The sequence below is a fragment of the Nymphaea colorata genome, chromosome 14 (genome assembly GCF_008831285.2).
Source record: "Nymphaea colorata isolate Beijing-Zhang1983 chromosome 14, ASM883128v2, whole genome shotgun sequence".
NCBI lineage: Eukaryota > Viridiplantae > Streptophyta > Magnoliopsida > Nymphaeales > Nymphaeaceae > Nymphaea > Nymphaea colorata.
The window spans coordinates 10,858,091-10,885,485 of NC_045151.1; the positions used below are offsets into that span (position 1 = coordinate 10,858,091).

The 27,395-nt window shown below is 42.1% G+C and overlaps 1 protein-coding gene across 2 annotated transcripts; it reads left to right on the forward strand.

Annotated features, from left to right (window-relative positions):
- The first annotated feature begins 302 nt into the window (after nucleotides 1-302).
- LOC116267482 (callose synthase 9-like) lies at nucleotides 303-26,181 on the forward strand. 2 transcript variants are annotated; one of them, XM_031649212.2, is made up of 4 exons: nucleotides 303-467; nucleotides 25,423-25,488; nucleotides 25,727-25,809; nucleotides 25,928-26,181. In XM_031649212.2, exons 1-4 carry the CDS (start codon nucleotides 387-389, stop codon nucleotides 25,959-25,961), a joined length of 264 nt encoding a protein of 87 aa, XP_031505072.2. In that variant the 5' UTR covers nucleotides 303-386; the 3' UTR covers nucleotides 25,962-26,181. The 2 variants fall into 2 exon arrangements, 1 of the variants encoding a protein (XP_031505072.2); XR_007572141.1 differs by lacking the exons at nucleotides 25,423-25,488; nucleotides 25,727-25,809; nucleotides 25,928-26,181 and adding an exon at nucleotides 1,160-1,223.
- The last annotated feature ends 1,214 nt before the right edge of the window (nucleotides 26,182-27,395 follow it).

Consider the following 27,395-nt stretch of genomic DNA (forward strand, 5'->3'; position numbering starts at 1 on the left):
GTGCGTGTTGTACGTTTTTAATATTTTTGAAGTGTTCTGTAGTCTTCCTGCAGCATTTTCATTTTTGTGGAGACATGCAGGAGCACATATAAGAGGGGGATGCTCATGAGAACGTGCACATCTATGTGCTTGCTATCTTTATGTGTGAGTTTTTTGTGTTGCTGTTTCTTTTTTAATCTGGAAGAATTCACTTTGATGTCGCTGCACCTACTGTTTTATGTTTATTTGAACTCTGTTGAATCATGTAGTCATAAATTGTCAAATCTAAACTATGATGGTGATAACCATGCAGGAAGGGACTTCAAAATCCAAAGTCCGTTTTCTACAAGACCTACATCTTTGTTCTAATTGCATATGCAAGTGTCCAGCTGGCCTTTAGCCTACTCATGCGCATTCCAGCTTGTCATAGGCTGACAAACCGATGTGATCAATGGCCTGTTAGGAGATTTATCAAGTGGATGCATCAGGTTTGGTTTCTCTATTGTTCTTCCCGTTGTATTTTCTTATTCATTTATTGTTGTTCCTAACAGCTGTTCTTTTCTGATTTAACGAAAGACATTATGTTGGACGAGGAATGTATGAGTGAACAACTGACTTTATCTAGTAGTCTGTATTTTCCTGTGGAAATATCTTTGTATTGTGCTCAGACATGGAATATTGTTTTAGTTTGATTTTGTGTATATGAAGGATTTTCTAGGTGTTTGGGTGTGCCCATGACTAGGGTGGTTCTCTTGGCGTGTCAGCTAGTACTTTTGAGTTTTCATATCTGAGCTTCTATTTCTAAACCAAAATTTATAAACTCAGATTGCATTCTTTAGATGATTGTTTTGGAATCATGCAGCAAATTGCACTGGGATGCAGGGGTTATGGTTAGACTTTGTGAAGTAATGAATACTTATCTTAGGTTTGTATCAGACAGCCACGCAGCCAAAAGAGAAAATTTTAGACTGAGGAGGAGAAAGACAAATAAGACACAGTTTGGTCCTCTTTTTGACCTTTTTTTTGTCCTTGGTGTTTATTTCTTGTTTCTGTTGCATAAATGTTTGGGTTTTGAGAATGCTTCCATTTTGAATCTTGATAGTGATGGCATTTCATTCTTTTGAAGCCCAATTGTGTGCAATTGAAATGTACATTTTCCTTGTACTCTTTTGGTTGTTAGGCACATTGGACTGGATGAATCCTTTTGGCTGTTGTGAAGTCTGACTCTTTACTGTGTGAACTGGCACACAATCCCATGAACTGGGTGCTCATGTTTCATATTGATAAAATGCAGATATATGATTTTCTGGCTTTGTGTATTTGGAGCAAAATTCTCATTTGCCTATTTCCTCGAGGAAAGTAAAAGCAGATACCAATTGCTAACTGGTCGATGATGGTTCTTTTGTTTATGTTTCATCTGTCTGATTGTTTCCTTTCCAACATATGCGGATAAGGCCATTGGTCAATCCTACAAAAATTATTATAAATCTTAATGGGCTAGAGTATTCATGGCATGATCTTGTATCAAAACGTTAGTTTTTGCTGCCTTTGTCTAGACATAAAATACTTTCAAGGGATTAAACTAGGAAGGTAAAATGTTCTTGTGGCCTGCATAAGCTCACATGCCTAACAACAATGGCAACAATGCATCTATCATGCCAATGTTGAAGATTGCTGGTCTTTTCCTGAATCCTTTCCTGCAGGCCTCATGATATGATAGTTCATCACTGATGTTGTTTCTGTCGTGTTCTGCTGTTGAGCAGGCTGCAGGCCAATTTCTCTCTGATTAATTCGTTATTGTATAAGTATTTTGTTCCACATACAGGATCACTCTAAGTGCTTCTGAATTTGGCTTTTTTTGAATAATTTTGGGAGACAATTCACACTAAATTCATACTTTGATTTCGTTTTTCTTTTCTGATGGTTACATTTCATGACGATTTTTTGGCAAGTACTAGAGTTTCTTGATTATTATAAACCTAAGCATTTTGTACTTTGGTATTCTTTTGCCTTTAGGTAGCGTTTGGTAGGCTGCAAATTTACTGTAGCACAGGAAATTTAATTCAAATTTTCAAAATTTTTCTAGTTTCATCAAACATGGAATTTTTTTTTACCGTTGGGACTCAAAACGGAATTACATTTCCGGAAATATTATTCCAGCTGAGAGACGGAATAATATTTCTGGTTTTTTTTTTTTACCATTGGGGAGGAAGAGGGGACGGGGAGGAAGGAGGAAGAAAGGAGGGAGGAGGAAGAAGGAGGAAAAGGGAAGGAGGGAGGAGGAAGAAGGGAAGGAGGGAGGAAAGAAGAAGGGAAGGAGGGAGGAGGAAGCAACAGAGGGTTTACCCTCTGCCGGCGGCGTCCACTGCTCACAATCGGAGAAAGAGAGGGGCGGAAGCCCCTCTAATCGTGGCTGATGGGAAAGGAAGTTGAAAGGGCAGGCCTGCCGCCCACCCTTTTTTCCCTCTCCATCTACGCCCTCGTCGCCATCATCGGTGATGGCCCTCTTCCTCCTTCTTCATCCCTTCCCTTCCCTCACCCTTTTCCTCCTCCTCCCTTCCCTTCTCTTCTTCCTCCTTCTTCCTCCCTCCTTCCCTTCCTCCTCCTACTCCCTTCCCTTCCCTTCTTCCTCCCTAGCTCCCTTCTTCCTCCTCCCTCCTTCCCTTCTTCCTCGTTCTTCCTCACCATTTCCACCAAACGAAGAATTTTTTTTCCAGAAAAATATTTCCTCTATAACAAACAGAAGCTGGTTTTGGAAAAACGGAAAAATATTTCCCATTCTTCAATTCCAGAAATTTTTTTCCAGAAATATATTTCTGGCCATCAAACGCCCCCTTAAGAAACTTTTTGTTAATTTTTTTTTTTTTGACAATGGACTTCAATTAGCTTGTGAAATTAAAGTTTATAATCATGTAACCAGGGCACAAGACTGATCAAATGTCACACCCCGACCTTTTGACACTCAAACATTTTTTTTTCTAAACATAAAGCATCGAGGTGCGACTACTCTACAATTCAAATGTGAAGGAGCCATGTCATTCAAAACAATGGGGCGAACTTTCATTTATACAATCATTTCAATTCATACAAAATCACATCGATAGATAACAAAAATGCCCCAAACTATATAATTGATGTCTAACAAAAACAAGACATCAATAAATACAAAATAAGACGCGCCGGCACTACAAAAGACACATCCCAAAACCTCCCCAATAGGACGTGAGTGAAGCCATCTGCTCAACCTGCTGCCCCGGATCTGCCAAAACCTGAAAAAGAAACAACTGAAGGCTTAGCCTTCGCAGTATGGCAACAAGCCAGGAAAATACCAAACCCTCTCAATTATGGCTCAAATCAGAAAACAATTCTCAAAATCATTCATCATCATGTTGTGTCAGAGCACGACACGTACAAGCCACTCAATGGCCACAATATACAATTCAATCACATGCTTTCATATCCATCACATGCACAACAGTCACATATACAATCATCTACATTACATTTTCATTAACTTTAGTGAATTAACAGTTCTTGTGGGTGCAACACAGGCACGTGCACACCATGGGCGGCCTACAGCCGAGAGACAACCCCCGTGGTGGCCCATAACAGTATGGACCCATTTCATCCGCTGTAGCGCTAGAGCACTCATCCATGGATGTGTCAAGTCCAAGGAGAGATACTCAGCCTTCCCTAGGACACCCAGGTTGGGAAAGCGGGAGCCCACGCTCCAAGCACAACACGCAACAGTACCCTGGGGCCTTGCACCGCCTGCGCTCGGAATAGGCGAGTCCAGTGGTAAACAAAGGGACGTCTCCCACACACATAGTCACATCCCACTGGCCTCTCATCTTTTAGTTATTCATTCTTATCATTATAGTTACACATTCACAAGACGACTGGCTAGCACATGAGGTTAGTACACTTCACGAGTGCACCCACACCTCCGATTACCTCCACTTGAGGTCTATACATACAGTAACAGTCATTGCTAGCCGTCATACCATACGGGTACAACTACCCTCCAAATCATCCATTTGCATCATTGCCCATGGCAATGGATATGCAACCACATACACATTCATAACAATCATCTCATCAATCACATCAATCACATCAATCACATCTTTTGAAAAACTTAGCCAAACCACAGAGAGTAGTCTTGATCTGCGGTTGGCTCGTAGCTATCCTATGCAGTTATCATTCTATGATGCTTTCTAATGCACAATTGGGGTCGAGGAGACACTCGACTCGATACCCCACCTCATCTGTCCTAAACAGTTATCAATTCAACCATGCACATGCAATTACGTAACCTTTTCAAAACAAGCGACTAATAATCTTTCTAACCCATTCATATCATATAAGCAACATACGTATACTCATTCACAAGGAAATCAATCAATTAACATCACAATCCTAGGATCCCCTGATCCTAGGAACACACAATCACACATTTGCCCAGGCATGGATTTGCCTGGAATGTCGCCATACCTGTGGCGCGCTCACCAAATTCTTCAAAACTCCTCGAGCTTCGAACTCAAGGTCGACGGGACGTGCCCGGAGCACCTACAGACATAAACAAAAGGTAAGACTCCTACTAGATACCTAAACAATTCAAACAAATACCAAACAAAATCCTGAAGGCACATGTCATCGCCTCAAGAGGGTGTCGACGGGTAGTGTCGACCTACACGCCCTCTAATAGGCCTCTACGTAACTTCTTGCCATTTCCACCCAACGTCAAAACCCCAATGCTTCCATCAAACCATCCTTAACGCATTTCTCATAAACTTTCTGTTAGTTGAGGTGTCTTCCCAACATGCGCACCCTCTTCCTACTACACATACCACCCACGACATCAAGGGTGTTCCAAGCATTCCCCAAAGGCGGTCCTACGCTTCTCCATAACGTCTCTAACTCTACCATGCTTCCCTATAGCATCGAAAACAACCTATTATGCATAAAAGATCATAACAAACACGAATCATCTCTTCTCTCCCATCATCCTACACTTTTCCCAAAAAGCAAGGTCGCTTGCATGCGTCCCTAACTATCAATTCTACCTTCTAGCATGCTCAAACAGTAATTATACATGCTCTAATCGATAATATTCAATAATTTGGGCTTGATTAGATCTTCCTCACCCCAAAACAAGAGTCCGAACTGTTGTAACGTCTCCGACAGCCACCCCAAGCGCTCAATCGATCCCCAAATGGCAAAAATCGTGCCAAGACTCCACCACCTAGTCGCTGTTATGAGGGGAAGAATACGTTCCCCTAGCTGCAAATCGACCAAACCCACAATATAATCAAAATCAGCGAGAAGGGGCCTCAAGGGAGGGGTCTGCCATAAAAAAAAAAACCTACGGTAGATGTTAGGTAAGCTGAAAATGAGAGGGAGAAAGGGTTCGGTCAAAAGGGGAAAAGAAGGCAATGAGGTGAGAGCACGTGAGAGAAGGGAGAGATGGCGCTGACAAAGAAAAAAAATGGGCAGAGGGAGTAAGAGAGACCGTAGAGGGAGGTGCAAGCGAGGAGCACGAGAGAAAAGAGGGAGACGGTCAGAGAGGCCGTGTGGTTGAGAGGGGAGACGGCAGAGACAGTGAGAGAGGGAGGAGGAGAAGAAGGAAGAAGGAAGAGTTAGGGAGAGGTTGAGGGCTTACCCAAACGCCGACGCCGACGCCGCCGCCGCCGTTCCTTCCTCCGCCGGCCCAAGCATCGCCACTGCTCCCTCGTCCTCCTCCTGGTCTCACACGGGCGAAACAGAAGAAAGAAGGCAACGAGGAAGAAGAGGGAGATGCGAGGGAGAAGGGCCCTCGCGTCGGGCTCCTCACGCGCTTGGGTTCGGGTCCGGATCTGGACCCGACCCGTTTCGCCTGCAAGACATCGAGCGTTACATCAAAATTTGCTGGATAGTCGTACATTTGGAGTCTAACAGAGTCCAATCCCATAGTTGTCATTATCCTGCACTTGATGATTTTACAAAACCCACCACATAGGATTGGTTTATCCCGGGCTTCCTTTGGGGAAAGATAAGAGCTTAACCTAAACCATTTGTAAAACTTTCAATCAGTTGAGGACTCAAACATTTATGGAAAATCATCACTTTTAAACCAACCTTTCGTATGGAAGTTTCTAGGAGAGTTGGTGATGTTTATTTTTCTACCCAACCAACCTATGCTATTTTGCATTCACCCTCTTCTTTAGAGTAGAATTCCTTCCTCTTGGTGATATACCATTTGATGTTAAGAATTTTTGTAAAAGTGATAATTTTGAGTTTTGCTTAAAAACATTTTAAAAGTGTCTTCTCACACAATGATGTGGCTTTTCTTTATTCTTAGTACCTCCTTGAGCAGAAGGATAAAATTTCAAATTTTTGTTGCTGAACAATGAAAGAGGAGACGGCAGAGACCGTGAGAGAGGGAGGAGGAGAAGAAGGAAGAAGGAAGAGTTAGGTAGAGGTTGAAGGCTTACCCAAACGCCGACGCCGAAGCCGCCGTTCCTTCCTCCGCCGGCCCAAGCGTCGCCACTGCTCTCTCGTCCTCCTCCTGGTCTCACACGGGCGAAACAGAAGAAAGATGGCGACGAGGAAGAAGAGGGAGATGCGAGGGAGAAGGACCCTCGCGTCGGGCTCCTCACGCACTTGGGTTCGGGTCCGGATCTGGACCCGACCCGTTTCGCCTGCAAGACATCGAGCGTTACATCAAACTTTGCTGGATAGTCGTACATTTGGAGTCTAACAGAGTCCAATCCCGTAGTTGTCATTATCCTGCACTTGATGATTTTACAAAACCCACCACATAGGATTGGTTTATCCGGGCTTCCTTTGGGGAAAGATAAGAGCTTAACCTAAACCATTTGTAAAACTTTCAATCAGTTGAGGACTCAAACATTTATGGAAAATCATCACTTTTAAACCAACCTTTCGTATGGAAGTTTCTAGGAGAGTTGGTGATGTTTATTTTTCTACCCAACCAACCTATGCTATTTTGCATTCACCCTCTTCTTTAGAGTAGAATTCCTTCCTCTTGGTGATATACCATTTGATGTTAAGAATTTTTGTAAAAGTGATAATTTTGAGTTTTGCTTAAAAACATTTTAAAAGTGTCTTCTCACACAATGATGTGGCTTTTCTTTATTCTTAGTACCTCCTTGAGCAGAAGGATAAAATTTCAAATTTTTGTTGCTGAACAATGAAAGAGGAGACGGCAGAGACAGTGAGAGACGGAGGAGGAGAAGAAGGAAGAAGGAAGAGTTAGGGAGAGGTTGAAGGCTTAACCAAACGCCGACGCCGAAGCCGCCGTTCCTTCCTCCGCCGGCCCAAGCGTCGCCACTGCTCTCTCGTCCTCCACCTGGTCTCACACGGGCGAAACAGAAGAAAGATGGCGACGAGGAAGAAGAGGGAGATGCGAGGGAGAAGGACCCTCGCGTCGGGCTCCTCACGCACTTGGGTTCGGGTCCGGATCTGGACCCGACCCGTTTCGCCTGCAAGACATCGAGCGTTACATCAAACTTTGCTGGATAGTCGTACATTTGGAGTCTAACAGAGTCCAATCCCGTAGTTGTCATTATCCTGCACTTGATGATTTTACAAAACCCACCACATAGGATTGGTTTATCCCGGGCTTCCTTTGGGAAAACATAAGAGCTTAACCTAAACCATTTGTAAAACTTTCAATCAGTTGAGAACTCAATGGAAAATCATCACACTTTTAAACCAACCTTTCGTATGGAAGTTTCTAGGAGAGTTGGTGATGTTCATTTTTCTACCCAACCAACCTATGCTATTTTGCATTCACCCTCTTCTTTAGAGTAGAATTCCTTCCTCTTGGTGATATACCATTTGATGTTAAGAATTTTTGTAAAAGTGATAATTTTGAGTTTTGCTTAAAAACATTTTAAAAGTGTCTTCTCACACAATGATGTGGCTTTTCTTTATTCTTAGTACCTCCTTGAGCAGAAGGATAAAATTTCAAATTTTTGTTGCTGAACAATGAAAGAGGAGACGGCAGAGACAGTGAGAGAGGGAGGAGGAGAAGAAGGAAGAAGGAAGAGTTAGGGAGAGGTTGAAGGCTTACCCAAACGCCGACGCCGAAGCCGCCGTTCCTTCCTCCGCCGGCCCAAGCGTCGCCACTGCTCTCTCGTCCTCCACCTGGTCTCACACGGGCGAAACAGAAGAAAGATGGCGACGAGGAAGAAGAGGGAGATGCGAGGGAGAAGGACCCTCGCGTCGGGCTCCTCACGCACTTGGGTTCGGGTCCGGATCTGGACCCGACCCGTTTCGCCTGCAAGACATCGAGCGTTACATCAAACTTTGCTGGATAGTCGTACATTTGGAGTCTAACAGAGTCCAATCCCGTAGTTGTCATTATCCTGCACTTGATGATTTTACAAAACCCACCACATAGGATTGGTTTATCCCGGGCTTCCTTTGGGAAAACATAAGAGCTTAACCTAAACCATTTGTAAAACTTTCAATCAGTTGAGAACTCAATGGAAAATCATCACACTTTTAAACCAACCTTTCGTATGGAAGTTTCTAGGAGAGTTGGTGATGTTCATTTTTCTACCCAACCAACCTATGCTATTTTGCATTCACCCTCTTCTTTAGAGTAGAATTCCTTCCTCTTGGTGATATACCATTTGATGTTAAGAATTTTTGTAAAAGTGATAATTTTGAGTTTTGCTTAAAAACATTTTAAAAGTGTCTTCTCACACAATGATGTGGCTTTTCTTTATTCTTAGTATCTCCCTGAGCAGAAGGATAAAATTTCAAATTTTTGTTGCTAAACAATGAAAGAGGAGACGGCAGAGACAGTGAGAGAGGGAGGAGGAGAAGAAGGAAGAAGGAAGAGTTAGGGAGAGGTTGAGGGCTTACCCAAACGCCGACGCCGACGCCGCCGTTCCTTCCTCCGCCGGCCCAAGCGTCGCCACTGCTCTCTCCTCCTCCTCCTGGTCTCACACGGGCGAAACAGAAGAAAGAAGGCGACGAGGAAGAAGAGGGAGACGCGAGGGAGAAGGGCCCTCGCGTCTGGCTCCTCACGCGCTTGGGTTCGGGTCCGGATCTGGATCCGACCCGTTTCGCCTACAAGACATCGAGCATTACATCCTACCCTCCTTAAATAAAATTTCGTCCTCGAAATTTAGATCATACCTCAATGCAAGAACAAGTGTGGATATTTCTTTTGCATGTCCTCCTCAGGTTCCCATGTGCTCTCCTTCAATCCATGGTACTGCCATTCCACTTTCACTAAAGGAATTCTCTTAGTGCGAAGCACTTGCTCTCTTTGATCCACAATTCTAATAGGTTTTTCTTCCATTGTCAGATCATCCTGCACTTGAATACCTTGAAAATCAATCACATGTGTCGGATCTGGTACGTACTTTCGAAGCATGGAAACATGGAAAACGTCATGAATATGACTCAAATCAGGTGGCAGTGCCAATCTGTAGGCCACCTCTCCAGTCTTCTCTAATATCTCAAATCGTCCTATGAACCTCGGGCTCAACTTTCCCTTCACGCCAAAACGAAAAACACCTTTAGTAGGGGAAATCTTTAGGAACACATGATCACCAACCTCAAAAGCCAACTCTCTACGCCAAAAGTCAGCATAGCTTTTCTATCTACTCTGAGCAGTCAACAACTTTTTCCTTATCAATAGCACTTGGTCGGTGTAGTGTTGCAATACTAAAGGGTTTTCGATCTTACCATCACCCAATTCGGTCCAACAAGCTGGCGATCTGCAAGGCCTTCCATACAAAGCCTCAAAAGGTGCCATCCCAATACTAGAGTGGTAACTGTTATTATAAGCAAATTCTGTGAGGTTCACATGTTTATCTCATTCTCCTTTCCACTCTAAGACACAAGCATGCAACATGTCTTCTAAGGTCTGGATGGTCCTCTCAGATTGCCCATCTGTTTGGGGGTGGAACGCTGTGCTTAGCCTAAGCTTGGTACCCAATGCCTTCTGCAGTTGCCCCCAAAACCTAGAGGTGAAACGTGGATCTCGATCCGAAATGATAGACCTTGGTACACCATGCAATCTCACTATCTCGCCAATATATAACTCTGTGAGACTTTCCAAAGACTGACTAATTCTGATTGGCAGAAAATGGGCAGACTTCGTAAGTTGATCAACAATCACCCATATGGCATCATGTTGTCTTCTAGTGCGATGCAAACCAACCACAAAATCCATCGTAATGTCTTCCCATTTTCACACTGGGATATCAATCCTTTGCAACAAGCCTCCGGGCCGTTGATGCTCTGCTTTGACTCGCTGGCAAACTAAACACTTTTCTCAAAATTCTGCAATTTCACGCTTCATTCCAGGCCACCAAAAATTTCTCTTCATATCCTGAAACATCTTGGTACTGCCAGGGTGTATAGGAAACTTAGATTTGTGAGCTTCATCAAGCAACCGTCGCTTCACCCCATCATCTCTAGGAACCCACAATCTTTGTCGAAACCGCAACGAACCACCTTTATCTTGATGCCAAAGAGAATTTGTCTTCTTACTTTCTTCCATGTTCTTAGCAAACTCTAGATCTTCCTTTTGCTTCATTACAAGTTCTTCCATCAAAGGATGTCGTATCAAGGCCATCATCGTTGCCTTGTTCTCATCGCAGAGGTAAGGCTGCCAAGCTATCACATCTTGCAATAATGTCCAAGAACGAGTCAACATACTGCACATTGTTGCCTTGGCATGTCTGCTCAAAGCATCAGCCACCACATTCGCCTTGCCTGGATGATATGACATGGTGAAATCATAATCCTTCAAGTACTCAATCCATCTTCTTTGCCTCAAGTTTAGATCCTTTTGAGAGAATATATACTTCAAGGACTTATGATCTATAAACACCTCGAATGTTCCACCATAGAGATAGTGTCTCCACATCTTCAATGCGAACACAACTGCTCCCAATTCCAAATCATGAGTGGGATAGTGTTGCTCATGAGCCTTCAATTTCCTTGATGCATAAGCCACTACACGACCATGCTGCATCAACACACACCCATATCCGATCCCCGAAGCATCTTTGTACACCACAAAACCGGAATGACCTGATGGAAGCGTCAGAATAGGGGCAGTAGTAAGCTTGTCCTTTAGAGTTTGAAAGCTCTTCTCACACTCTTCATTCCAAACAAACTTCACTTCTTTTCTCAATAGCTTCGTCATTGGTGTAGCTATCTTCGAAAAGTCTTGTATGAATCTGCGATAATATCCTGCCAATCCCAAAAAGCTTCTAATTTCAGTTACATTGCATGGCGTCTTCCATTCCTGCACAGCTGACACCTTAGCCGGATCGACGGATACTCCATTCTTCGAGATCACATGACCCGGAAAGTTTACCTTCTCTAGCCAAAATTCACATTTTGAATATTTGGCATAAAGCTTATGCTTGCGCAAATGACCCAACACTCTTCTCAAGTAGTCTCTATGCTCTGCCTCTTTTTCTGAGTACACCAAGATATCATCAACAAAAACAATAACAAATTGATCCAAGAACTCTTGGAAAACCCGATTCATGAGGTCCATGAACGCTGCAGGAGCATTAGTCAACCCAAAAGGCATGACCCTGAATTCATAATGCTCATATCTAGTTCGAAAGGCAGTCTTAGAAACATCTTTCTCCCGTATCAAGAGTTGATGGTACCCTGTCTTCAGATCGATCTTGGAGAAAACCTTTGCATTCTTAAGCTGATCAAACAAGTCTTCGATTCTTGGAAGCGGATACTTATTCTTGATGGTGACTTGATTCAACATGCGATAATCTATACACAACCGCATTGTCCCATCTTTCTTTTTAACAAACAACACTGGTGCTCCCCACGGTGACACACTAGGTCGGATGAAGCCCTTGTCTAAGAGCTCCTGCAGTTGCTTCTTCAACTCTTCTAACTCTACTGGTGCCATACGGTAGGGTGCCTTAGAAATGGGAGCTGTCCCAGGCAACAACTCTATCTTGAACTCGACGTCTCGAGTTGGGGGCAAACTTGACAGTTCCTCAGGAAATACATCGGGATACTCACTCACAATGGCAACCTCCTGCAACCTCACCGGTTCAGCCTCATGGGTCAACACGTTGACCAAGAAAGCAACACTTCTTTTTTTTTATCAAACGTTTAGCCTTCACTTCAGAGACCATTATCTTATCAGTTCGACTGGCCTTACGAGCATGGAACTCCACAGATTGCATCTCGTTAGTCAACATCTGTATCTGCTTCTTCCTGCAATCTATATTGGCATAGTGCGCATATAACCAATCCATACCCAAAATCACATCAAACTCACTGAGACCTATGATCACCAACTGTGCAGGTAAGTGATGTTGATGGATCTCCACGTCCACATCAGGTAGATACTCACGACACAACTCTTGAGCATGCATAAGACTAACAACTTTTAAAACATATGGCATCTTTCTAGCCGACACTTCTAGAGAAGTAGCAAATCGACTAGAAATAAACGAATGGGTCACCCCTGCATCAAATAACACTCTAGCAATATGAGAACCAACAAGTAAAGTACCTTCGACGAGGTCGTGTGCCTGAAGCTCCTCTACGGTAGTAGCATAGACACGTCCAGTTGTCTGTCGCGCGCTAGAAGAACCGGCCTCAGGTTTCTTCAATTCTCTTTCTTTCTTCAACGGGCAATCATTGATGAAATGTCTCATTCCCCCACAGTGTAAACAAGCCCCGGTCACTCGATAACATGGCTTCGCAGGGTGTACACGAGAACAAGTGGGGCACTTTGGTGAGGTCGGAGAGGCCACTGACCCCTGAGTGGTCTCACTATGGCTTGGCCTATTTCGCCAGAATGTTCTGTCATCACGCCTTTCATAAGGCCTTACCCTACCTGCGGCATGTTGGTGCTTGACTGGCATACGCCCACCCTGAGTGTGCTGAGTAGTTTTCTTCTGATGGTCCCTCTGAGTCCTAGCCCAATCTTCTTCTATGCATCTAGCCATGGTGACCCCCTCGTCTAAGTCACGAGGTCTACTTGTCAAAAATTTGCTTCGCAGTCCGTCCCGCAGCCCGCGCACGAACTTGCCTGCTCTGGCCTCATCTGTAGTGTAGAGGTGCGGGCAATACACCTCCATGTGTCGATATCTCGCAATATATTCCTCCAAGTTCATTTGATTCTACTGCAAATCGAGAAACTCTTGCATTTTCTTGTCCCTGGCATGCACTGGGAAGTAAGTGTTGAAGAAGGAATCTCTAAACTGCTTCCAAGAGATTGACAGTTGGCCCGCAAACTGGATCTCACTAGTCGATTGCCACCAATTCTTGGCATCACCCTTCAATAGATATGAGCCATAATTCACTTTATCTTCTTCTGGCACCTTCAGAAGCCCAAAAATGCATTCCACTTCCTCAATCCATTCTTTTGCCTTGTCGTGACTACCCCGTCCTGAAAAGATAGGCGGCTGCATCGCCATAAACTGTTGGTACGACACCGCCGTTGCCTTCTCCCGAAGTGGGGCACTGGTGTCTCCTGAAGGAGATGCATTACTCCTCTGATTACTGACCATTGACTGTACTAGCGAGGTCAGCGTCTGCAACGTCGTCAGCAGCATAGCCTGCTGATCCACAGGTGGAGTCTGCCTCGGTGGGGTTTGGGCACCACACTCGCCCGGGCATTCTGTTGCCCTGAAGTACTGTCATCATGTGGGGTACGCGCGTTAGAATGAGCTGGACTTGGCTCCCTTTGTGCCTCTGTAGACGGTTCAACACGCTTCTTACCCCTACGTTGATATTCCATCTGTACAAACAAGAACCTTATTCTCAAATCACGTTTAAGACCAAACTCACAAATCAATTCACAATGTGCCTTAGCACAAAGTTCAAAACATCGATTACATTAGGTACTCATACTTGAAAAATCAAAACTACAAGAACAAACAATGCGTACCTGGGCAACACGGCTTCACAGATAGGCTTTAACTCACATCCCTATTGGGGTTTGCCATGTCTCTGATACCAAAACTGTCACACCCCGACCTTTTGACACAACATTTTTTTTTCTAAACATAAAGCATCGAGGTGCGACTACTCTACAATTCAAATGTGAAGGAGCCATGCCATTCAAAACAATGGGGCGAACTTTCATTTATACAATCATTTCAATTCATACAAAATCACATCGATGTATAACAAAAATGCTCCAAACTATATAATTGATGCCTAACAAAAACAAGACATCAATAAAATCAAAATAAGACGCGCCGGCACTACAAAAGACACATCCCAAAACCTCCCCAGTAGGACGTGAGTGAAGCCATCTGCTCAACCTGCTGCCCCGGATCTGCCAAAACCTGAAAAAGAAACAACTGAAGGCTTAGCCTTCGCAGTGTGGCAACAAGCCAGGAAAATACCAAACCCTCTCAGTTAGGGCTCAAATCAGAAAACAATTCTCAAAATCATTCATCATCATGTTGTGTCAGAGCACGACACGTACAAGCCACTCAATGGCCACAATATACAATTCAATCACTTGCTTTCATATCCATCACATGCCCAACAGTCACATATACAATCATCTACATTACATTTTCATTAACTTTAGTGAATTAACAGTTCCTATGGGTACAACACAGGCACGTGCACACCATGGGCGGCCTACAGCCGAGAGACAACCCCCGTGGTGGCCCATAACAGTATGGACCCATTTCATCCGCTGCAGCGCTAGAGCACTCATCCATGGATGTGTGAAGTCCAAGGAGAGATACTCAGCCTTCCCTAGGACACCCAGGTTGGGAAGACGGGAGCCCACGCTCCAAGCACAACACACAACAGTACCCTGGGGCCTTGCACCGCCTGCGCTCCGAACAAGCGAGACCAGTGGTAAACAAAGGGGACGTCTCCCATGTAAGAATCTTCGCTTATTCACGTCTCTCCGTTTGAAATCAGGTAGAATGAGAAGAAGAAATAGAAGAGAAGACAAATGGAGGAAGAGAGTCACCAGCGTTAACAGCCGTGTGATCCTTAATCTATATTAAAGAATTAACCTAATCAGGTTATAACAAAATATACACAAATTATATAACATTTATAGAAGTGCCACCGCCTAGTATGTTTAGGCGTGTGGATTAGAAAACAAGTGGATCAGGTCTGAATAGACCCGAGCCTCCATACGCACAAAACTTAACAGCCCCCCTCAAGTTGTGCATGAAATTTGACCATGCATAACTTGTTCTTCAATTCCCAAAAGTGCTGCCCTGTGAGTCCTTTAGTAAAGATATCAGCTATCTGTTCACTGGTGGATATATAAGTAGGCAAGATCTCGGCTTCTTCAACCTTCTGACGGATGAAGTGTTGATCAATCTCTATGTGTTTGGTACAATGATGCAGAATGGGATTGAAGGCAATTTTTATTGCACTTTGATTGTCACATAGTAATGATGACTGGGCAATAGGAAGATTAAGCTCTCCAAGCAAATGTCATAACCATGATGCTTCAGCTGTCCCTGCAGCCATTGCTCTGTACTCTGCCTCAGTGCTGGATCGTGCAACAGCACGCTGCTTTTTACTGCTCCAACAAATGAGATTAGAATCAAGAAAAAGACAAAAACCTGAAACTGATCATCGATCATCGGGATCGCCTGCCCAGTCTGCATCAGTATATGTATATATGCTATGTCCAAGAGAAACATTGGGGCATTTTGTGTAGACTAGTCCATCTCCAAGAGAAGCTTTGAGATACTGCAATATCTGCTTAGCGGCATCCATATGTCCTTCTGTGGGGGCATGCATGAACTGATAAATCTGATTTACAGCATATACTATGTCTGGGCGAGTAAAAGTGAGGTATTGTAACATACCAACAATGCTGCGATAGAATGTAGGATCGGAGTATGCTGCAGTTCTATCAGATGAAGTCAACTTAGTGTTTAGAACACTAGGAGTAGTTATGGGTTTGTAATTAGTCATGCCTGCCTTGTCCAAAACATCAAGGGTATACTTGTGCTGCGTAAGAGTCAATCTATCATTTGTCCTGTCAAGCTCAACACCCAAAAAATATCGTAATTCACCGAGATCCTTCATCTTGAATTCTTGCTTCAACATATCTTTAACATAGGATATATGTGACGCCGAGTTCCCAGTGATAACAATATCATCAACATATATAAGCAACCAAGTGGTAGCTTCTCCGGAATGATAGATAAACAAAGAGTGATCGAGAGAGCTTCAGAGAAAACCAACTTGTTGTATATGATGAGAAAAACGATCGAACCATGATCTAGAAGCTTGCTTCAACCCATATAGAGATTTTTGTAATTTACAAACCCATTGTTGAGGATCATGAGTAGTATAGCTAGGAGGTTGCTCCATGTAAACCTCTTCCTTAAGAATCCCATGAAGAAATGCGTTTTTAACATCTAACTGATAAAGAGGCCATCCATATGAGACTGCAAGAGAAATAATCACGCGTATTGTTTCCATCTTGATGACTGGACTGAATGTTTCATCATAATCTTCCCCATATTGCTGAGTGAACCCACGTGCCACAAAACGCGCCTTATGTCGATCAATGCTACCATCTGGCTTATATTTCAGCTTGTAAACCCACTTGGAACCCACAACATTCTTATCATTTGGACGAGGAACAATCTGCCAAGTTTGACATTCATGCAAGGCTGCCATTTCCTCATTCATAGCTTCAACCCAACATTTTTCCTTACTCGCATGGTGATAAGATTTTGGTTCCACCTTTTTGTTGACTTCTGTCATAAACAACTGAAAATCCAAAGAAAAATTATTATAGCTCACCCATCTATCAATAGGATGTCTCACGCGTTGTGACTGGCGTGGAACTACGGTTGGATCTGCCGTAGGAACTGATCGCCTAGAATACACCAGGCCTGAGAACCGATTATATGTAGGTGGATCATTGGGCTGAGGAAATGGAGGCACGCTGTCCAAGGAGCTACTTATAGGTGTTTCGGGTTCATTAACAACTTGCTCCTTGTGTTCATTCAACTTTTCCGCCCCTTGTCTTAAGATTTCAGCATGTAACCAAGTATCATAAAACTCATTTTTGTCCTTGAGTGTCAGAGAAGTTGCCTTGGAGTCCTGTAACCTACTTTCATCAAAAATAACATGCCGTGAAATATGTATACGCCCAGTTTTAGAGTTGTAACATCTATAACCCTTGTAATTTTCTGCATACCTTATAAATCTGCACAAAACAGCACGATCTTGAAATTTGTTTCGTAAGGAAACATCAACATGCACATAGCACACACATCCAAAAACACATAAATCTTCATAACACGGCTGTTCTTGATGTAATAGAAAAAATGGAGATTTTCCATCAAGCAAAGCCAATGGCAGTCGATTTATAGCATGAACAGCTGTATGAAAAGCTTCGGTCCACAATGTCATAGGTAAGTCTGTGTCATACATCATGCTAAGGGCGCTTTCAACAATATGCCTATGTTTCCTTTCAGCAATTCCGTTTTGCTGAGGTATATGGGGGCATGAATTTTGTCTAGTGATCCCATTATCTAGTAGATACTCAGTAAATTCACTAGAAATAAATTCACCACCACCATCACATTGAAAATGCACAATATTGCTGGAATATTTATTCTGAACCAAAGCATGAAATTGAGTGAACAGGCGGAAGACTTCTGATTTGTGTTTCATGAAATGAATCCAAGTATATCGGGAATATGAATCAATAAAAATAACATAATATCTACTCCCAGAAGAAGAAGGAATTGGAGCAGGCCCCCAAACATCAGAATGTATAGTGTCAAAAGCCTTTGAAGCTCTTTTATTTATTAATTGAAAAGGAAGGGCATGGCTCTTACAGATATGACAACTCGAGCACATGCTGGACTCACTGACTGAACTCAGACTGGACTTATCTAAGAGCCCATCTGCAACAAGACTTCGAACAAAAGATTGACTACAATGAGCTAACCGACCATGCCAAATGGATGGCTTATTATATTCTGCGACATTGACTTCACTATGAATTGAAAAGGATGGATCTGAAGGGTGAGATTTTGACAACTTTGGAGCTTCTTCAAGAACATACATGTCACCTTTGCGAGTGCCCTCAGCGAACGTCCTCTTGGTTCGAGCATCCTTGACATAAACAGAAGACGGTGTGAATTCAACAGAGGAGTGAATATCATCAATCAGTTTGGACACTGAGATAATATTTTTCTTGACACTTGGAACAACAAGGACATTCTTTAATGGAATGGAAGAGGAACCCATTTATATTTGTGCATTTCCAATGTGCGATATTGTGTGATGGGAACCATCTCCCGTGACAACTGAGCCTTGATCTAAATAAGGAAAAACACTAGATAAAGTACCTGTGTCACCAGTAACATGGGCTGCTGCTCTAGAGTCCACATACCACTCTCCTTGCTCATTTTGCTTCAAGTGGAGCTTAGATAAGGCTGTCATAAGAAGTTGTTGCACCTCCGATGAAACATTTGATGTTGGATTTGAGCTAGATGAGGATGAAACTAACCCTACTGCTGTCTTGTTTTCACACCTAACTTGATTATTTTTATTCTGAGGATTGTGCCAACATTCTGATTTCACATGTCCCCTCTTATTACAATAGAAGCAAGTCGGAACCCTTCTAGATGTGGCGGCAGTAGTATTCATGCCTGGTGGTGTCGGGAGAATCCCTCTTCCCATTCCTGCCTGAGGAGTCCAATGGCGAGTACGATTCCCTTGCAATGCATGTGTCCCTGTGATCAATACATTGTGGCTGTTGGGAGAAATCAAATTCTGTCGATGCACACGACTAGCTTCGTGTTGAAATAACTTGGCTTTCAGATCTTCAAAAGATGGAAGGGCAGGTAAAACCTCCAAGGCTGTGCAAAAAATATCAAACTCTGTTCCCAGGCCACTCAAGGCTTGTTGCACTTTGTCTTTATCGCTGACAGGATGTTCAATGGCAGCAAGTTGATCACTTACGTTTTTTATTTCATTCAGATATTCCAAAACTGTACGCGTCCCACGCTTGATATCCTGAAATTGTCTTCTTAATTGCAGAAACCGTGCTTCCGATACTTGAGAATACGTTGTGGCAAGGGTAGACCACAATTCTAAAGCTGTTAAATCATCATCAACGCCTCCTAATACCTCCTCTGACAAGGTAGAAGTAATATATGCGACAAGTGACTGGTCGTGGGCCAGCCAAACATCATATTCAGGATTACTTTCCGTAAGAGTATCATATTCAATGCTAGTTTCACTTCCAGCCGAAGCCCCAGTAGCTTGATCTCCCACTACGGTCTTCTTCACTTCACGGTAAATATATTTTGGAGGTGCTGGAGTAGTGCCATCGATATGCCCATAGAGTCTATGACTTTTAATAAATGGAACAATTTGACGTTTCCAAGTCAAATAGTTACTATGATTCAGTTTTTGGGAGATAAGTTGGGAGAGAAAGCTGGAGGATAGAAGAGAGGGCGTCGACTGATCCATGACTGAAGAAAGATTATTAGGGCAGACAACGTGAGGCAGAAAACTGGAGTAAATTGGGGCAGCAACACAATTAGGGCAAAATGAACCGAAATTAGGGCAAATTGATTAGGGCAAATCAATTTAGGGCAAACGATGAGAGTAAATCACACAAGATTCAAGGCAGAAACCGAAATGAGGGATATCCACGCCAGAAATGAGTACTTAGGGCAGATTAGGGATAATCACGTCAAACTGAAGCCACTCACCGGAGGACGAGGTAACCTGACTCTGATACCATGTAAGAATCTTCGCTTATTCACGTCTCTCCGTTTGAAATCAGGTAGAATGAGAAGAAGAAATAGAAGAGAAGACAAATGGAGGAAGAGAGTCACCAGCGTTAACAGCCGTGTGATCCTTAATCTATATTAAAGAATTAACCTAATCAGGTTATAACAAAATGTACACCAATTATATAACATTTACAGAAGTGCCACCGCCTAGTATGTTTAGGCGTGTGGATTAGAAAACAAGTGGATCGGGTCTGAATAGACCCGAGCCTCCATACACACAAAACTTAACATCCCACACACATAGCCACATCCCACTGGCCTCTCATCTCTTAGTTATTCATTCTTATCATTATAGTTACACATTCACAAGACGACTGGCTAGCACATAAGGTTAGTACACTTCACGAGTGCACCCACACCTCCGATTACCTCCACTTGAGGTCTATACATATAGTAACAGTCATTGCTAGCCGTCATACCATACGGATACAAGTACCCTCCAAATCATCCATTTGCATCATTGCCCATGGCAATGGATATGCAACCACATACACATTCATAACAATCATCTCATCAATCACATCTTTTGAAAAACTTAGCCAAACCACAGAGAGTAGTCTCGATCTGCGGTTGGCTCGTAGCTGTCCTATGCAGTTATCATTCTATGATGCTTTCTAATGCACAATTGGGGTCGAGGAAACACTCGACTCAATACCTCACCTCATCTGTCCTAAACAGTTATCAATTCTAGCTTGCACATGCAATTATGTAACCTTTTCAAAACAAGCGACTAATAATCTTTCTAACCCATTCATATCATATAAGCAACATACGTATACTCATTCACAAGGAAATCAATCAATTAACATCACAATCCTAGGATCCCCTGATCCTGGGAACACATAATCACACATTTGCCCAGGCATGGATTTGCCTGGAATGTCGCCATACCTGTGGCGCGCTCACCAAATTCATGAAAACTCTTCGAGCTTCGAACTCAATGTCGACGGGACGTGCCCGGAGCACCTGCAGACATAAACAAAAGGTAAGACTCCTACTAGATACCTAAACAATTCAAACAAAATCCTGGAGGCACGTGTCATCACCTCAAGAGGGTGTCGACGGGTAGTGTCGACCTACACGCCCTCTAATAGGCCTCTACGTAACTTCTTGCCGTTTCCACCCAACGTCAAAACCCCAATGCTTCCATCAAACCATCCTTAACGCATTTCTCATAAACTTTTTGTTAGTTGAGGTGTCTTCCCAACATGCGAACCCTCTTCCTACTACACATACCACCCACGACATCAAGGGTGTTCCAAGCATTCCCCAAAGGCGGTCCTACGCTTCTCCATAATGTCTCTAACTCTACCATGCTTCCCTATAGCATCAAAAACAACCTATTGTGCATAAAAGATCATAACAAACACGAATCATCTCTTCTCTCCCATCATCCTACACTTATCCCAAAAAGCAAGGTCGCTTGCATGTGTCCGTAACTATCAATTCTACCTTCTAGCATGCTCAAACAGTAATTATACATGCTCTAATCGATAATATTCAATAATTTGGGCTTGATTAGATCTTGCTCACCCCAAAACAAGAGTCCAAACTGTTGTAACGTCTCCGACAGCCACCCCAAGCGCTCAATCGATCCCCAAATGGCAAAAATCGTGCCAAGACTCCACCACCTAGTCGCTGTTATGAGGGGAAGAATACGTTCCCCTAGCTGGAAATCGACCAAACCCACAATATAATCAAAATCAGCGAGAAGGGGCCTCAAGGGAGGGGTCTGCCATAAAAAAAAAAACCTACGGTAGATGTTAGGTAAGCTGAAAACGAGAGGGAGAAAGGGTTCGGTCAAAAGGGGAAAAGAAGGCAATGAGGTGAGAGCACATGAGAGAAGGGAGAGATGGCGCTGAAAAAGAAAAAAAATGGGCAGAGGGAGTAAGAGAGACCGTAGAGGGAGGTGCAAGCGAGGAGCACGAGAGAAAAGAGGGAGACGGTCAGAGAGGCCGTGTGGTTGAGAGGGGAGACAGCAGAGACAGTGAGAGAGGGAGGAGGAGAAGAAGGAAGAGTTAGGGAGAGGTTGAGGGCTTACCCAAACGCCGACGCCGCCGTCGCCGCCGTTCCTTCCTCCGCCGGCCCAAGCGTCGCCACTGCTCCCTCGTCCTCCTCCTGGTCTCACACGGGAGAAACATAAGAAAGAAGGCGACGAGGAAGAAGAGGGAGATGCGAGGGAGAAGGACCCTCGCGTCGGGCTCCTCACGCGCTTGGGTTCGGGTCCAGATCTGGACCTGACCCGTTTCGCCTGCAAGACATCGAGCGTTACATCAAACTTTGCTGGATAGTCGTACATTTGGAGTCTAACAGAGTCCAATCCCGTAGTTGTCATTATCCTGCACTTGATGATTTGACAAAACCCACCACATAGGATTAGTTTATCCCAGGCTTCCTTTGGGGAAAGATAAGAGCTTAACCTAAACCATTTGTAAAACTTTCAATCAGTTGAGAACTCAAACATTTATGGAAAATCATCACTTTTAAACCAACCTTTCGTATGGAAGTTTCTAGGAGAGCTGGTGATGTTCATTTTTCTACCCAACCAACCTATGCTATTTTGCATTCACCCTCTTCTTTAGAGTAGAATTCCTTCCTCTTGGTGATATACCATTTGATGTTAAGAATTTTTGTAAAAGTGATAATTTTGAGTTTTGCTTAAAAACATTTTAAAAGTGTCTTCTCACACAATGATGTGGCTTTTCTTTATTCTTAGTACCTCCTTGTGCAGAAGGATAAAATTTCAAATTTTTGTTACCAAACAATGAAAGAGGAAAACTAAAAAGATCTTGAATATGAGCAGTAAGGAAAGGTCCTGTGAAGTTGAGAAAGTCGAGACTAGGAAATGCTATTGACTCTGGTAATCAAGCATTTGCAAGGATTTAATAGGAAGATATCTTGAGAGAGAAGCCAAAATCCTTTGTAAGATCTTGGCAGGTAGCAAAATGAGAGTTGAGAGATTGGCTCGAGGCTTGTGTAGTCGTTCCTCTGGGTCAGTAATCAAGAGTACCGGGTAGGCATATAGGTGATTTATGTCTATACCGCGAAGATAACGACTTATGAACCTTTGGCTCGTCGAAAACTCACAAGGTGAAGTGAGTTGGATATGCGGCAAAGCTACACATAACCACCAAAGCGGTGGAGCTTCGTAGTAGCCTTTGGGGTGGTGAGGTATTCCCTCAAAGGTGAAGGTCGGCCTAAAAAAAAATCAAGGAAAAAAAAAATTAAAGGCAAAAGCTGAATGCAAAAGAAAGAAAGAAAGAAAAAAGAGGAAAAAAAAACAAAAGGTGTCTGCCAAGAGATGAAAGGCATGAAGGCTAAACTCGCAGGAATTGAATGTGAAAATCTTTGGTAGATGTGTGGTCCTAGAGTCAATATCTTCTCCTATTTTTGATTAGCTAAGATGCTGAGGATGATTCCTTTATGTTCATATTTTGGAAATTGAAAGGCATCCCTTCTAGAGATTTGACGACATTGACGCGAAATGAATCCTAATGCTTGTACGGTAGGTGCTATGTGTAAATGAAGGCCATATTATTTGCACAACACGGGCACTCATGATTATTAGTTAAATTGATCATTTTTAAACTATTTCAAACTAAAAACTTGACATCTCTAGTCATAGGAGGAACTAACCAATCTCCTTTGGTCTTGAAATATGTTTGTCATTTCATTCCCAATCCCCTTTGGCCTTGAAAGATGTTGCCTATTCCATTACCAAACCATTAGTCCATTCATGGAATAGATGAAACTCCTCAAAGCTAGTCAACTCATGTTGAATGTGACGAATTTCATTTTCTTTGTCTCAAGAGATGCATATCATTTGGGACAAGTGATTAAGCCTGGCCCATTATTCCATCTTAACCGAGTGACTTCAACATAACGCAAACTTAGGGTTGACTTTGTCATGGAACACCTCTTATCTCTTTTCAAAAGGACCAATCAATTTTTGAAAGGTTCTATTCATTGAAGTTGCATGGGTTTTGGGTTTTATGTCATCAGGTCCTTCATGGTTTTAGACGAGGATAATGCTCAGTTTCTCTTGTATCACGTTAGTGTCAGGTTAGTTGAATAGATCCTTTAGTTAGCTATTGCACATGTCTAGCGGTTAACGTCATTGGTTTGATTTGTATTCAGTAGGATCCGATTTTGATTTAGTTTGATTGTTTAGTTTTGTTGAGTTGGGCAATTGTTTTCTGCTTTAATGGTTTCCTGCATAGTGTCATGTTTAGTTTTCACTTTCATTGTGACATGGGTTGTTTAGGTGCTTTATTGTCTTAGGTTCTTAGTTTTCCTTTTTCAATGCCTTGTCGGTGGCCAATGTCTGTTTCCTCTCCCCTTTCAACTCTTCCACTAAATTATAGATCCTTCAGTGAGACACAATTACAAGCAAGCAGCCTTGATGTCTATCACAATAGCTTTGGTGGACCAACCAGAGAGAGAGAGAGAGAGAGAGAGAGAGAGAGAGAGAGACCTGATGTTATTGTATGTATATTTATATGAATAAATTTTGTATTATTTGACGATCTTTAGTTTTGTATTATTTTGTCAGTCTTTCTATGACTGTATATAATCATGTATATGTTTATATATGTGACTGCATATAATAATATTTTGGTTGCATTTTATTAGCTTTTACATTTTTTTTTTTTTTTCATTTAGGGCGCTTAGTCCAGCCTAGGCATGCCTAAGCTCTAGGGTCTACTCATTGCCTCAGCTTCGTCTAGTTCTCTAGTGACATACACTGAGGCACTTGAGAATGTAGCACCCGCAACACCTATGAGAAGGTCAAGCATGAAGGCAGTTGGCAAAGACTTGGAATAATGGGGTGGACATCAGATGTTGAATTGGGCCAATGATGGAATGGCCATTTGATAGCAAGTTAGCGACTTAGCAGGTTGGCATGGCCTGGTGCTAAGGGCTTGGCCATGCTACATTGAGGTATGATTCATGATAGCATGTGGTGTAGCAGATTTTGGAGTGTCTGTACACATGTGTTATGTTTTTAAAGCCCTAGCTTGGGTTGCCTAAGTGTGGAGATGGGGTTGTGCCTTATGCTCGCTGAAATTTTGTTGGCTGTGTACTTGAAACCTTTTTTGGCTTTGAAGGGAACATCAGCTGCTAAGCTTTCGTTAGGTTTTGGAGAGCCTTAGACTACGTGGATGCAGTTCTTTACAGATAGTGCTGTATATACCTCAATATGTTTCGTACAGCTCGGTTTTTGCTTGAAATTTGTTAATTTCCTTTATTGATGATTCTTTTGTATCTATGCATTTTTTAGATTTTATTGATTAATGTTATGTGGTTAGTCAAGGTGTGAAAAGTCAAAACTTCTGTAGGTGAATTGTGATTTAGGAGAATAGGGTGTTTCTGGTTCTTGGATACGGTCAAATTCATAAGCTTAATAGTTTGGGGTCTTATGACTGTGTGTTAGCTAAAAAGTTTGTTTCAGGTGGCTAATTTTTTCCATATTGTTGGTTGTAGAACCATTTTTCCCCGTTTTCGTTGACAGTGTAATTCATGAAAATGTCCTGCAGCGGCTCATTGTCTTTGATTTTGAATAGTTCTTTTTCTTGCTGTCTCATACTGATATGCTATTATTTGTAGATTTATCTTCTCGATTTTCAGATTTACTATACACTCTTTTCAGATTTTCTATACACTCTTTTCTGCAATTGTTGGCTTCTTGCTTGGGGCAAGTGATGGTCTAGGCGAGGTATGCCGTTCATCTTATTATCTTAGTGTGGTAGTGTTTAGCTTTTTGCTTGGAAAGATCATGAGTTTTGCTTGGTTTTTTGAGATATTGTTGCTCTAAGTTGATATTTTTACACCAAGTTATTTTATGTCTCTGAAATAATTAATTTATAAATTTAGTATGGTGTGCTTCCTTTATTAATTTTCCTTCTAGATTGATAATCTGCTGTTCCTTCAACATTTTCACTTTCTGGTTTCAGATTCATTCTGTTGATGCTGTTCATGAGCTTTTTGAGCAGTTTCCTGAAGCTTTCATGAGGTATCTTCATGTGCCAACCAAAGAGTAAGTGCTCATTGCTCAGTCTTCACATTTAAATTCATGTTTCACTCCATGACCAACCTTCTTTTCTGCATTTTAGTGCCTAGTCTTCCTTTGCTTACCAAAATACTGTTTGTGGCAGGAGTTCTTTTTATGCTTCCAATCAGGTGAGTTGACCGTTATATTTGGAGCGTTGTGATGACGTATTCTTCTAATTGAATTTATGCAATCTTTGCTGTTATATTTAACACTTTTTTATGAATAAAGATGGAATGTCTATGATTCCACATGTAATATGCTTCAATTTTTCCACTTGGTGTGTTAAACTTATCCTTTATTTTTTGTATATAATTGAATTGTCTGGGATGCTTGGGAGCTTTCTTTATTGCATGTTACTTGAAGACATCAACCATGCTTTTATAAGGGTATTGAGAGCTTTTTTGGTAGCTATGTGATACATGGAGATGCCTTGAAGGGTTTCACGTCCATAATGAGCTGCTGGACTCGGGTTATACTTTATGCTTGGGGCCAATATATATATATATATATATATATATATATATATATATATTTAGCAATTTGTATTCTGTTTTAATTGCAAGTGTCTTTATTGTACTGTTGAGAGCTAGAGATGCATTTAGGTCATCTTATAACTTTTTTTTTTTGGAGACTTAAATATCTTTTAGTGTTCATTTCCTTAGAAAATGTTGTGCAGGTCTCACTTTTTTTGGAAAGACCTTTTAATGGTAAATATCATTTGGAAGAGGACTTCATATCATCTTACTAATACTTTTCTAGAAACTTGAGTACCTTGTAATGGGAATTTCACTCACTCTTTCTTTCTTGGTCATCACTGAGAGAGAGGAGAGAGAGACCATCATGCTTAATTAGCAAAACGTCTAACTAATTTCTGTTTTGGAAACTTAAATTTCTTTTCCCCATATATCTGTGTGGCTAAATACAATTAAATGAGAATACATGTTAATCGGCAAGGGTGCGGCGAGGGTGAATAATTGTATATATATAATATATTTATTATATATATATATATAAATGTGTATTCATAATATATATAATTTTAGATTGTTTGTTAGCTTAATCTGTCCTTTCTTTTTACTTTTATTACTATACATAAAGAAAGAAACAGGGAGACGAAAAAAAATGGAAAATATTTTGAACTTGCATAAGAAAGGACATGGTTGGGGTGCATATTGGAGCTGCACCAGGACTAGCACCACCGTCGTGTTGACATGGGTGCGGCCTCTTTTTTGAAGAGTCTGTGTGACATAGCATCTAATTAATTTCTCTTTTGAAAATAAAATTTCCTTCCTCACATAGCTGTGAGGTAAGCTATAAGCCTATATATAAATGGGAGTATAATAGGATATGTGTATATATATATATATATATATATATATATATATATATATATATATATATATATATGCACTGACCTGTACCCGCACCCAATTCTCTTGACAATGCTCTGGACTGGTGGCCCCATCCGCACATGTGTAACATGAGTTGGTAGGGAAATATACAGGTGAGCTCTAGAATGGATCTTGGATTTGCGAAATATGGAAAAGATGATTACATATTATACTTACATA

Excerpts from the sequence above, each read along its gene's own strand:
- LOC116267482 (XM_031649212.2), top strand. The coding sequence starts at position 387 with ATGCGCATTCCAGCTTGTCATAGGCTGACAAACCGATGTGATCAATGG. Across the intron at positions 468-25,422 it reads TTATCAAGTGGATGCATCAG|ATTTTCTATACACTCTTTTC; the intron begins GTTTGGTTTCTC and ends CACTCTTTTCAG. Across the intron at positions 25,489-25,726 it reads CAAGTGATGGTCTAGGCGAG|ATTCATTCTGTTGATGCTGT; the intron begins GTATGCCGTTCA and ends TTCTGGTTTCAG.